This window comes from Phacochoerus africanus, chromosome 7, assembly GCF_016906955.1.
Source record: "Phacochoerus africanus isolate WHEZ1 chromosome 7, ROS_Pafr_v1, whole genome shotgun sequence".
NCBI lineage: Eukaryota > Metazoa > Chordata > Mammalia > Artiodactyla > Suidae > Phacochoerus > Phacochoerus africanus.
In genome coordinates this window covers 68,090,856-68,103,779 of record NC_062550.1, presented here as the reverse complement: position 1 = coordinate 68,103,779, position 12,924 = coordinate 68,090,856, and the positions used below count along the sequence as shown (strand labels likewise).

General features: G+C 56.3%; 1 protein-coding gene across 2 annotated transcripts; it reads right to left on the bottom strand.

Annotated features, from left to right (window-relative positions):
- Positions 1–25: 25 nt before the first annotated feature.
- Positions 26–12,924, bottom strand: TNFRSF1A (TNF receptor superfamily member 1A). 2 transcript variants are annotated; one of them, XM_047787767.1, is made up of 10 exons: positions 12,564–12,922; positions 4,963–5,116; positions 4,599–4,727; positions 4,225–4,374; positions 4,012–4,090; positions 2,096–2,166; positions 1,873–1,986; positions 1,541–1,569; positions 1,107–1,410; positions 26–978 (listed from the first exon to the last, which is right to left on the bottom strand). In XM_047787767.1, the coding sequence occupies exons 1-10, from the start codon at positions 12,600–12,602 to the stop codon at positions 671–673; spliced, it is 1,377 nt and encodes a 458-aa protein (XP_047643723.1). In that variant the 5' UTR covers positions 12,603–12,922; the 3' UTR covers positions 26–670. The 2 variants fall into 2 exon arrangements, with proteins under 2 accessions (XP_047643723.1, XP_047643724.1); XM_047787768.1 differs by lacking the exon at positions 4,599–4,727 and having other exon boundaries at positions 12,564–12,924.

The following is a 12,924-nucleotide window of genomic DNA, read 5'->3' as shown; positions in this document are numbered from 1 at the left end:
AATCCCAGGCGTCAAGATCACCGGCTTTAAATCCAGAGTTTTAGTGTATTTACAAAAGTCCACAGCTCCAGTGGGAGTCCCCATTGTTCTGTGCCTTCCCTGCCTTGGGACAGTTCAGCTTTTTCTGCCCCTGTCCAGGCAGGAGACAAAGGGGTGCCAAGTCTCTATTAGTGTACATAATGGTTACAAAGACTTCTTATCTATGGTGAAACAGGCTCAGGGACTAACAGGGGCCCCCCACGCAGCTTGCTGGGTTCTCCAAGTCCAAAATGGGTAGTGAGGCATGACGGCCCTCATTCCCGCAACCACTGGCATCTGGCTCCTGGCACATTCAGCCTCTCTCAGGAGCGCACACACTCCACCTCTAACACATACACACCTATCCTTTGTCCTGGCACATTCAGCCTCTCACGAGCACACACACTCCACATCTAACACACTCACACACACACACACACATAACCTGCCCTTCGGGCTCAGACAGCTGAGAAAAGCTATGTACACTAAGGGTGTAGCACCAGGTAAGTGGCTGCCAAATCACGCCTGCCCCTCCAAGACCCTTCCTCTCCAGAAAAAGGGAGTCCAAAGGGCATCTCGCAGGTCTTCCTAGGGCTGCCCGGGGCAGGAAGCAGCAGTCCTCAGGGCGGCCTCCAGGAGGCGGGGCGTGGCCTCATCGGAGAAGGTGTGGCGCGGGCGCTAGGCGGGCGGGGCCCCGCAGCGCCTCCTCGATGTCCTCCAGGCAGCCGAGCAGGTCCATGTCGCGGAGCACGCTGCCCAGCAGCTCCAGCGTGGCCTCGCGTCGCGAAGTGCGCCGCCGCCACGCCGCCAGCATGCTGTATTGCGCCTCGCGCAGACAGCGCCCGTTCTGCAGCTCCAGCCGCTCGATCTCGTGCTCGCTTAGCCCCAGCCGCCGCACGAACTCCTTCCAGCGCGTCGGAGGCACGCCATCCACCACCGCGTACAGTGTCGCTGGGTCCGCTGCGGAGAGGCTGCGCGGTGAGACAGTGGCGCCCGCCCTCCCGGCCCCGCCCCCGCGCACGTGCCCCGGGCGCCCCGCCCACCTGCCTCCCCGCCGGGTTCCCGGTTACGATGAATGAGGAACTTACCGTCTGCGAGCTGAGCCGGGGCGCTGTGGGCGCTGCCCTCCCACTTCGGAAGAGGGGTGGGGATAGGGGTGGAAGCTGGAGGCACAGGGAAAATGGGGCCAGCCCCCTGGGGGGGCGGGGCCATCTCTTTGGGAGGTGATGTGACTTTGATGTTGGACCAGTCACAGGGGGTGAAGGTGGGACTGGAGATGGGACTGAAGCTTGGGACAGGACTGAAGGTCGTGGTGGGACTGAAGCTTGGGATGGGACTGAAAGTCGTGATGGGACCGAAGCTTGGAGCTGTGGCCAGGGGCTCCGGCTCTCCCTGGAAGACAGAAGGCACAGCTTTGGGGGCGGGGAGAGGAAAAACAACCCAGCCCTCATTATTCTGGATTCTGGGGAGATGACAGTGACAGTCAGGCAAGACTGGGGGAGGTTCCCTGGTTTCATCTTACCTCCTTTACAGGAGTCGATTTCCCACAAACTGAGAAAAAAGAAACAGAGCAACATAAATTTCACTTCCTCTCTCAGCCCTGGCGCCCATCGTGGGGCTGGCTGTGGGCACTTGTGGTGACATGCTTCAGAGCCTATGTGGCCCCAGGGACGAGAGAACTACTGATGCAGTAGTATGGGCTCTCGCCAGCCATCTAGGGCCACCTCCTGCCACTCGGGTCCTCCCAGCGAACTAAGGGGACACTCACATCCTTCAATGCCTGTGCATCTCATCCTCCCAGCCTCCCCCCACAGCCCCAGGAGCACCCTGTCCCCTTCCAAAGGCCCCACTTACTAATGGAGTAGAGCTTTGGCTTCCACCGTTGGTAGCGGCAAGCTAAGCCAACGAAGAGGAAGAATGCCAGACAAAGACCAAAGAAGATCACCAGCGGCAACAGCACCGTGGTGCCTGGAGACAGAGCAGATTGTGGTCAGAGGAGCCAGGGAGGTAGCAGGGTGGGATGGATGGGTAATGGGCAAGATTGGGAGAGGGTCCTGGGCACCAGGATAGTTCTCACCTGTGTCCTGAAAGTCGTTACGAGTTTCAGATGTGGCTGGACATAAATTCTTGCAGTCTGTGTTCTTACAGCTAAAAGAAGAGAGCACTCTAGTGAATAGGGGTCCACCAGAGGAAGAATACAGGGGAAGAAATGGCAAAATACACAAATTGTTGGAGGAATTGTTGTAAATCCTTCACTTTACAATTACTGTAGCTACCTTTTGGTATCATGGAGATTAAACCTATCTTGGGAATTGATGCAGAGAAAAGAAATATTAGTTAATCCCTGAAGCATTTAATTTTAGAATCGGAGTTGATCTCGAGGAGGCTGTGCAGAAAGAGTTAGAAGCCGTCAGAGTCAGGTATAAATTCTAGCCCATTCAGTGGCTGGCAGTGTGACTCCAGGCAAATCACTTCACCTGTAAGCCTCAGTTTCCTCATCAGTAAGCTAGGGGTCCTAGCCACTGTCAGGTTTGAGGATTGAGTGAGACAATTCTCCCTGGTGTACAGTAAGCGCTGCATAAATGGCAACTGTCATAGAATTGTTATTTTATTATTGTTTTACTGATGAGACTCCGTGGCAAAGAGAAGTTAAAGAGCTTTTTCTATAGATAACACTACTGGTGACAGCTGAGTTTGAGAGATGGGCCCAGCACACATGTGAAAAATTTATTTTTTTTTAATTTTTTTTGTCTTTTTGTCTTTTAGGGCCGCACCTGTGGCATATAGAAGTTCCCAGGCTAGGGGTCTAATTGGAGCTGTAGCCACTTGCCTATACCACAGCCACAGCAACGCCAGATCCAAATCGCATCTGTAACCTACACCACAGCTCATGGCAACGCCAGATCCTTAACCCGCTGGGTGAGGCCAGGGATCAAACTGGCAACCTCATGGTTCCTAGTCAGATTCGTTTCCGCTGTGCCATGATGGGAACTCCCATGTGAACAATTTAAAACTAGATATGGCAGGGGCAGCCAGAGAGCACTCTAGAACGTCTTCCTGCGTTGGGAGCTGGCACTGGGCAGAGTGGCCTGATAAGAACTACATCAGGGGCCCTGGAAGGGACTTGAGAAAGCGTGTTCTCAGCAGGAAAGGTAATTTTTGCCCACCTCACAGGCTCATGGTGGGAACCACATGGAATGAGTGTAAAGCTCTTTCAAGGAGAAGAGAGGAAACTTTGTAGAAAAAAGTTTCTCGTCAGGCACTTTCTAGCTATTTTTTGTGGTTCTTAAAACTTTCACAACCTGATGTCATTATCCTTACTGTAAAGGTAAGAAAACTCAGGCTCAGAGATATTAAGTCGCTTGCCCAAGGTCACACAGCCAGTAAGTGGCTAGGCTGAGATTTAAACCCAGGGCAGTTCACCTTCGGAGCCCTCAGAGTTTCCTCTTTGCAAGTGAGTGTTTAAGAGCAGCCTCTACAGAGCCAGAAGGAGTGGGGAGACCTGGTCAAAGGGACCAGGGAGTAAAGATCATACCGTATCAAACCTAAAAAATGCCATCAATAATGAGGCACCATTATTTACATCCTACACACACACACACCACACACACATACACACACACACAGAGCTGCCAATTAGACCATGACACGCCATCAGCTGTTGTAAGATGCAGTCTGATTTCAGAGATGCAAAGTGTTTTTCTAGAATCAGTAGGAGAGCCTGCCACCCAAGAACCTGAGTGTCTTCCAAAAAATCTGAATGTCTAAGAGGAGCTGCAAGTTCTCAGGGGTACAAGCCTGTCGGCAAAGGAAGATTTGAGGAACAAGTTGGGGGCAGGGAGGACAGTCTGGTATCTTAACATGAAGTGTCTCCCACCCAAACAGCCAGCAGAAGCCAGATGCACCCTGGGCTCCCGCCCAGCTAGTGGCTCTCCCCACCACCGCCTCCCCCTCCCCCCCATCCAGTGCCCAGTAGCTGCCAGAAGTACTCACTTAACACAGGAGACACACTCCTTATCTCTTAGAAAGAACCCCGAGTGACAGTTGCAGATGGTGTCCTGTCTCTCCAGGCCTGTGGGAGACGAGCAGCAGAGCTGAAGGAGAGCTCCGGGGCTGGGGCTGGGGGGCGGCGGGGGGTTGCAGAGCAAGAGCAAGGTGGGGACCCGCCCCCCCCCGGGGGGTGGAGGGGGGGAGAGCCATGCTCACAGGGGAGTTGCACTGTGCCGTTGGGGCAGAGGCTGCAGTTCAGACACTGGAAAAGAGTCTCACTCCAGTACTTCCGGTACTGGTTCTTCCTGCAGCCACACACGGTGTCCCGGTCCACTGTGCACGGAGAAATCTCCACCTGGGACATTTCTGGTGATGGGAGGAGATGGGGTCTGAGCCTCCCCAGGTCTAAGTGTCTCTGGGTAACACACAGTCACGCTCACACCCATGCACTCACACACCTGTGCACACGCATCCCTGCCCACCCCCAGATTCCTTCGTAACGCTCGCCCTGAGACAGACCCACGCACACAGCCCTCTGAACACCCACCAGACCCGGTCCATTTAGAACCCCGCCCCCTCCGGAGCCTCACCACTCCGGCACTTGGAGCAGCTCAGGCATTGTGTGAGGTGGTTCTCTGATGCAGTGAAGGTGCCATTGTCGCACTCCCTGCAGTCCGTGTCCAGCCCCGGGCCCAGACAGTCATTGTGTAGGTAGGTGCCTGGGGTTGGAGTGTCGGGGTTAGGCTGCAGCCCAGAGCTCAGGGAAGGAGCCCCGGGCCAGGAGGACAGCCCAGGTACCTCCCTGAAGTCTCCAGGAGAGGAAAGGAAGGAGAAACTCCCAGCCCTGGAGAGACTGCCAAGTCAGGGACCCCAGGTTCTAGAACATCTGGAAAAAGCAAAGGAAGAAGCAGGGCCCCATAACTGAGGAATTCCACGCTTATCCCTTTCTCTTACCTTTGTGGCACTTCGTGCAGCAAATGGACCTATTTTGAGGGTGGCTGTATTTTCCTTGGGGACACCAACTCTCTCTCTTCTCCCGGTCCCCAGGGTGAAGGACCAGCCCATGGACCCCTGCGGGGTACACATCCACCAACAGAGCCCGGAGCACCTGGGAAGGAGTCAGAGGGAGGAGGCCTCGTCAGCAGAGGAAGGGGTGGGAGTCTTGGAAGAAGCAAGGCTAAGGCTTTTCTAGCTCAAGTCCCTTCCCAGGGGACCATTCGCCCCAAGCCACGCTGGCTCAGGCTCCAAGTTTTCCTCCAAATTTTCCTGCCTGTTGGCTCCAAGCCTACTTAATTGCTCTCTGGCGGTCCTGTGTGCTCATTTTTGTTCCTCCGGCTCAAGGCTGGTAGACCCCAGGTGCAGGCTGTGTTTGATCCTTATTTCCCCCAAGCTCATAATAGCACTGGACACGGGGCAGATGTTCAAGAGTTCTGGGGATTGGGAGCAGCGGGTTACCTCCATTCTGGCCCTTCCCTCCAACAAGCAGCCCTAAAGATGAGGGTGCCGTCTCTCCGTCTGGGCGCAGCGTTCACAGTGTTCACTTCGTGAACACTCATGGAAGTGACCATTTAGGATCTGTGCGCTTTCCTGTGTTATGTTATGCCAGGAAGAAAGCTGTTTTCTAACATCAGACTGGAGGAGTTCCCGTCATGACTCAGCAGTTAGCAAACCCGACTAGCATCCATGATAGGCAGGTTCGATCCCTGGCCTTGCTCAGTGGGTTAAGGATCTGGCGTTGCCATGAGCTGTGGTGTAGGTTGCAGATGTGACTCAGATCCCACGTTGCTGTGGCTGTGGCATAGGCCGGCGGCTACAGCTCCGGTGGGAGCCCTAGCCTGGGAAACTCCATATGCCTCGGGTGTGGCCCTAAAAAGACAAAAAGACCAAAAAAATAAAAATAAAATCAGCCTGGAGTGGAGGTGAGTGACGAGCCTGTGGGCCCCATTCTTGGGCAGAGGGCAGAAGCAAAAGGAAAAGTTTCTTTATAAATTTCTATCAAAGCCTCACTCAGGGAGGTCCCATTGTGGCTCAGCGGTAGTGAACCCGACTAGGATCCATGAAGACACAGGTTCAATCCCTGGCCTTGCTCAGAGGGTTAAGGATCTGGTTTTGCTGAGAGCGGTAGTGTGGGCCGGTGACTACAGCTCCGATCTGACCCGTAGCCTGGAACTTCCATATGCAGCAGGTACAGCCATAAAAAAAGCCAAAAAAAAAAAAAGAAAAAAAAGGCCTCACTCAGGTTCCTGCCTCAGACTCCCATGCTTCATCCCCTTCCACCACTAAACTTGCACGAGTACCCCAAGTTGGCCAGGGCACCCGGGGAGGGAAGGAAAAGGCAAAGTTGAGAAGGAGGTGGAGGATGATGAGGGTCTGGTGGGGGTGGGAGCGGGCAAGGCATAATAGGTTCCATGCAGCAAGAGCCGCTGGAGGCTGAGAATCCAATCACCAAGCTAGGAGCTGAGGGTGTGGGGAGTCCCTCTGCCTCCGCGCGCTGGGACTTCCTGGGAGCATCGTGGGAGGCGTGTTTTCCAGGCTTGAGCCAAGCCCACCGCAGCTGAGGAACCACTTGGCCAGCCGTGGCTTCCGAGAGGGGATGGCACCACCCGGGGCAGACTTCACACTTTCGCCTCCCACCAGCCTCTTCCTGGCTTTCCAGGTTCGTGTTGTTTTGCTTTTACCCTCTGTTATAAAAGCCACTTTATGTAAAGGTAAGAGAATGTCCTCCAAGGATGTTAAACCTTTGGAATGACAGACTAAGCAGATCACAGAAACCCTGGCCCAGGACAGGAGACCCTGACAGCCCAAAGCTGGCAGGTCCTGTCCCAGTGCCCCAGTCACCAGCTGGGTGTCACTGCTGCAGCTGCCGGAAGCCCCAGCCTCAGCCACAAATTGGGGAGGCCACAGTCAGAGGCCCAGCAGCACCCGCAGGGCAGCAGGGCACAGCCCCCACTCCCAGGGCAGCACCCTTCCCTGGCCACCCCGGCACGGTGCCATCTCCCCGAGGACAGGACCGGGACTTCCAGGGCGACAGGAAGCACTTGGGGTGTTTATGGGAAGAACTTCCCAATCCTGAAAGTGTGGTTCCTTTCCCCGAAGAAGAGCTCACAGCACCTAAGGTCACTGACACCATCCAGGGGGATTGGAAGCAACACCAGCTGACAGGGACAGAGTCAGGAAAAGGAACTAGGGGGCTCCAGTTCCGGAACAATCTGTGGGGAGCTCTCCAGGGGACGAGATTTCCAGGAGGGAGAGAGGCTTTCTCAGGCCACGTGCCACCCGCCCTTGCTCTCCGGCACTTTGGGGGTTAAGCCAGATCCGGGAAAGGGAAATCTTTTCCCAGCAGCTCCGCCCAGTGACTCAAGCCAGAGGGAGGGCGTCTCGGGGAGGGAGAGGGAACCAGCAGCTTCCCCGGCTCCTCAAGGGTCATGAGTCAGCAGAAGGACTGAAGGGACCAGCCCGCAGCTGGGACCCCATCTGATCCCTTCCTTCAGTGGGCCCGTCTCCCCCTCCAATTCCCACTCGGAGCCCCCTTTCCTCCCCGCCTCCTCCAAGGAGCCAGGCAAGAGACTTCAGTCCCTCTTGGCCTACATTTTCGGGAAATGGCTCCCTACCCCTTTGCATCCCAAAGGGAAGTCTCGTCGACCCCTGGCTTCCTCCCCCTCGGGTCACTACCCTCCCCTCCCTAAGGGCCCTTCAGCTCCTTCCTGCCCCTCAGCATCCTTCCTTTAGACTCGGCCCCTCCCAGTCTCCTCCTCCCGGTTCCACCAGTCCCTCTACAGACTAACCCTTTCCCAGGTTCTCACGTTGAGCCCCCAGACGCGCCCCAGTTCCAGCAGGGAGCAAACCAAGGCTGCCCTCCCACCCAGGGTTCACTGCCTTCCCACAGCCTGGCTGGTTCTGGCCAGTTGGGTTGGGCCGGGGCCGGGTAGGGAGGGGGTTATCAGGAGGGGGGGCCTCCCTGGGGTCCCCAGACAATCCTTAGGCTCTAAGGCCAGTTCCAGTTTCCACAGCCCCTCCTACAAGCTCACTGGCAGCGCAGGCAAAACTCCAGAGCCCTGAGCACCCAGTGTCAGGAGGGAGGGAGCAAGCCAGAAGGGGTATGAGACAACCGGCACCATTTCCTGGTCCCCCCTGGCCCCCAGCATCCCCCCTAACCAGCCCACTCTGACCCTCAGAGCCAGGGCTTCAGGCCCCGGGCCTCAGGCCCCCTATGAGTGGGCACCGCTCCTTGGCAGCAGCTGGCTCCAGTGAGCATGGCCTTAGTGGCTGCATCTGGCAGCAAAACAGCAGAAAGAGGTGAGTTCTGAGGGCCCAGACCCCCAGCCAGCCTAAGTGCCTGGAGCAGGGGAAGGGCAGGAAGCCAGGGGTGCCTGTGGAGAGACAGTTGAGGGGGTGGCCCAACACCCCTCCAACTCCCCCACAACTTCCTCCCGGGGAGGCTTGGGGAGGCTTTTAAGTGTGACTTCCTGTGCTGGGACTGCAGCGTGGGGGCCGAGACCCTGTGGTCTAGCCCCAACCCAGCAGCCTCCGTCCTGCATTAATTTGTTTATTACATTAAAATAGTTTGCTCATTTGATGTCAAAACCTTTGGGGAGCTCCTGACAGCATCTCCTCCAAGGCTCAGCTGAGACCCCCAGCTCCCTCCCCCACCCAAGCCCTCCATTAATGAGGCGTCTCCCACTCAAGCTTCTTAGACCAGCACTCCTCGCACTCCACCCCGGTGAACTGTAAAAACATGAATTAACTATAGCTATCTTGGGGAGTTCCTGTCGTGGCGCAGTAGAAACGAATCCGACTAGGAACCATGAGGTTTCGGGTTCGATCCCTGGCCTCACTCAGTGGGTTAAGGATCCAGCGTTTCCGTGAGCTGTGGTGTAGGTTGCAGACATGACTCGGATCTGGCATTACTGTGGCTGTGGTGTAGGCTGGCATCTATAACTCAGATTAGACCCCTAGCCTGGGAACCTCCATGTGCTGCGGGTGCAGCCCTAAAAAAAAAGACAAAAGACAAAAAACAAAAAACAAAAAAACCGAACAAACTATAGCTATCTTGGGTAACATAACTACTTTGGGTGAATAGATATGATCTCCCCAAACAGACCATAAACTAGGAGATGAGAGATGAGAAAGTTTATCTCGGTGAGAAATACTGTCATCCTCAGCCTCAGCACAGGAGCTGGAGGAGCCAAGTGCTCGGGGAGTGATTGGCTGACTTCACGACTCTCTGGCTCCCACTCCAGTGAAAGCCGGTGCTGACCAAAGTGGGAATTGGGGAGGAATAGAGTTACCCCACGGGGGAGTCCCCCCTCTCCCCACGCATGTGCACAATCGAACCCCCCCCCCCAACTAGCGCCCCCATGGGAGAGGCTGACAAGCTTCCTCCCCCTTTGGGCCTCCCCTGGTGAGTGAGGGCTGACAAAGGACACAGGGGCAGGTGAGCGCCTGAGAAGCTCTGCTCCAGCCTGTGAGACGCGCCCTTTGCTTGGCTATTCATTCCCCAGACCCTCGACACGCCCCCAAACGAAATCCATCCACCTCCTGGCCTGGACCAACATCACAATGCCAACTTCTCGCACTTCTCTTCTCGGCACCAATGCTGAGACCTTTGCCACCCTCCTGTCCTCAAGGACCCCGTCCCTCCCCTGCCGCCATCCGCTCTGTAATTCATCTTGCCAGACCCTCCTTGTCGTCCCTCAGGGCTCTCCAAGTCCGCGGGTTGCCTCACACAACTATCTTCCCACCTCTTTCTTCCTCCAGTCTATCCTAAGTGCTTTTTTATCTGCAGTCAGGCTTCAACTTGCACCCACAGGTGTGGGACTCTTCCTCACCAGGCCCGACCTTGAATATCATTTCCATGGGTGGGTCCCTGCTACCTTGATTGAGAACTCAAAAAGGTGCCTCGTGCTGTTCTGGACACATTCCCAGATGCAGCGGCCCCCAAGGGAACCATTAATGAATGAAGGAACAAACGAGTGGTCGAGCGAATAAATGAATGAATGAATTCCTCTACCTGGAGCCATGGTCAAGATTCTCTCTCCATCCCCTCCTCCACCTCCTCCGGTTTTCTCTTTCTCATTTCTTCTTGCTCTTCTACAGAGACCTTCCTCTCCGGCCAAGGTGCTGGGCTTCCTGCCACCCCCCCCCCAGAACACAAAATCCCATCTTTCGGTTCCTCTGCTCTCCCTCCAACCAGTCACCGCTCCTTCCAGCCTCTTGCCAGTCAGGGACTTCAAATTTCAGCTCCCAATCCACTTTTCTCTGAGACGTTCCCCCTCTCATCCCCACCTTTATTTATTCAACAAACAGTTAAGGAGCACCACGGTCAAGGCATGGGTCAGGGATGCAGAGATGAATACACAAGAGTTCTTGGTAGGGTCAGAGACAGGAGACTATGGGCTCTGCCTCTCTGCGTCTCTGCATCTCTGTGTGGAGCGCTCCGGGAGCACAGCGCAGGCACTGGAGGTGAGCTCTGCTAAGCAGGAAAGGCAGCTGGACGATGCTCCCGTGTCCCTCTATTTGTGCGTCCCGGCAGTGTCCCAGGACACACACCACATCACAACGCTTTGCGGGGCATATTCCCCCGATTGCTCTAAAATCATTTTTGCGGTAAGATGTCTTGGCTCCAAGACTATAAGCTCTTTGAGACCAGCAAGATCTTGTGTGTTCTGTCATGGTGTCTCTTGAATTCATCCCACCCTCTCCCCACTCCACCACCACACACACACACACACACATAGACACATACAGACACACACACACAGCCTTCCCTGTGCTGCCCATTGAATGGCGGGCAGCTGGAAAGCCCGTGGACACCCTTATCAGGACTGCCACACCGCCTGCTTCCCCTCCAGCTCCAGGCTGACCTTGGTCCCCTAGCGTCACACCTGACCTGGGCTGGACTGGCCCCAGTCCCAGGCACATTCCTTTATCTGCTCGGGCTCCCTGTACCTCTGTTTTCCAAATGCAGTAGCCACTGAGTAATTACCGCCATTACTATTACTAACAATATCAAAGCTAACGTTTACCAACTGCTTTCTGTTTGCTATATACCCTGGTTCCTCCACTGGAATGTAGGCTGCACGAAGACAGAGATTTTGTTCCCTGCTGTAATCCCGGCATCTAAAACGGAGTCTAGCACAGCGCAGGCATGAATAAATGGAATACTTAATACCTATCCATCTAGCATCTTTAAAACAACATTATTAGAGAATGACTCTTAGGCCCATCTTGAGATAAAGAAACGAGGCAGGGTTATGTAAGCTGCTCAAGTCCAGGCAGCTGGTACCTGAGGGAGCCAGGACTCAATCAGGTGATTTATCCCCAAGGGCGAAGAGGAGAAGGCAGGGCCGCTGGATGGGGGCAGAGGGGAGCCTTGAGGGAAGGGAAAGATGGGCCTGGGGAGACAGGGAGGTGGGAGATTCAAGAGGGAGAAGACGAGGGAGGGAGGTGCCGCGGGGGAATTAGGATCTAGAAACATGGACTAGAAGAGGGAGAGGGAGAGCGGGAGAGAAAAGATTCCAAAAGGAGACTCCGAGAAGTCTTCCGGAAGTCTTGACAGAAGGGGAGGGAATGATGGGAAGACAGGGTAAGACCCTTGTGGAGGGGCAAGGGTTTGGGGAGAGAGGTCAGGGAGAGGAGGGGGGATCGCGGTGGGGCGTGGCCCTGGGGCCCCGGAAGGGCAGGGAGCCTGAAGCAAGAGGCCAGCCTAACCCACCCAACCAGGTGGGGGCCAGGGGCTGGGGTCTCGGCCCAGGGTGACTCCAGGGGGTGGAGGGATCAGGAGTACACTGAAACAAGCCTCAGGCAACAGAAAAGGGACATTTTTCAGTGACGAAAACAACTGTCTACCAACTTCCCCAAACTGAGCCATAGAAGAAGAAAGCCAGCGAAGGGCTGTTTGGGTCTGTGGGAGGGGGCCGGGGGCAGGCCCAAGGGCTCAGAGGCCACAATCCGACAGACCGAGCCTGACAGCCCCAGGTGAAGAAGGCCCCCCAGGTGGGAGGCCTGGGCCTGGGGAGGCCACTGGGTCGTGGCCCCGATCCACGTACCCCCTTTCCCTCCCAAACGCTCCCAACACACAGCCTCCCAAGCCAGCCCTCAGCCCTGGCCTCTCCCGGACTCAGTTTCCCCACCTCACTAGCTCCGGCCCCTGCCGTCCAGCAGTGTCCTGGCACCCCTCGGTGGCCTCACCTCTCTGGCCCATCACACTGGCCCATAGGACAGGATTCTGAGCCACTGGGACTCGGAAAGGACTCTTTCTCCCACTCCTTCCCATTTCCTAACAAACTGCCCCACCCGCGACCAGGAGGGTCACCCTCCCCCACACTCCCGGGCACCCCCAGCCCCTACAGTCTTCTTTGGCTGTCCCTGCCCTCCCAGGCTCCCTTTCCCTCCCTGCCTTTCAAACGTCTCCCCTGGTCCCCGACAGGGGCTGCGGATGAATGGGGCAGTGTTTGAGATCAGGCCGCGCAGGCCTGAGGCTGGGGCCTGGCTCTCTCCTGCCGCAGGCGGCCTCCTCACCCGACAGCCCCCTCAGCCCTCCGTCCCAGTCTCACCAGTGGCAGCAGCAGGCCAGGGACGGTGGGGAGGCCCATGTCCGGCCAGCTGTGGCCTCTCACTCCCCCATCAGGGCTCAGGCAGTGGCGACAGTGACGGCGGACCGAGGCGACAGTCGATACCGTCCCAGGAGGAGCAGGGTCCGGAGGTCCCAAGTGGAGCCGGAGGGTTGGGCGAGGGAGCTGAGGGTTGAGCCTGGGGCAGAGAATCACGGCCTGGTCCCGGGGAACCTCAAACCCGGAAGGCCAGCTTTGGAGCCAGAGTTCGGAGAACTCAGAAAAGTCAAGCCGAGAGGAGAGAGGAGGTGGGAGGGGAAGGGAGAGCACAGATGGGGTGTTGTAACTTCAGGACAGGAAGAGC

What these genes read in the sequence shown, in the direction of transcription:
- TNFRSF1A (XM_047787767.1), bottom strand. Translation starts at nt 12,602, where the DNA reads ATGGGCCTCCCCACCGTCCCTGGCCTGCTGCTGCCACTG. An exon ending in CGGCACAGTGCAACTCCCCT is followed by an intron (nt 4,091 to 4,224) that starts GTGAGCATGGCT and finishes CGTCTCCCACAG; the next exon opens with GCCTGGAGAGACAGGACACC. An exon ending in TAACGACTTTCAGGACACAG is followed by an intron (nt 1,987 to 2,095) that starts GTGAGAACTATC and finishes CTCTGTCTCCAG; the next exon opens with GCACCACGGTGCTGTTGCCG.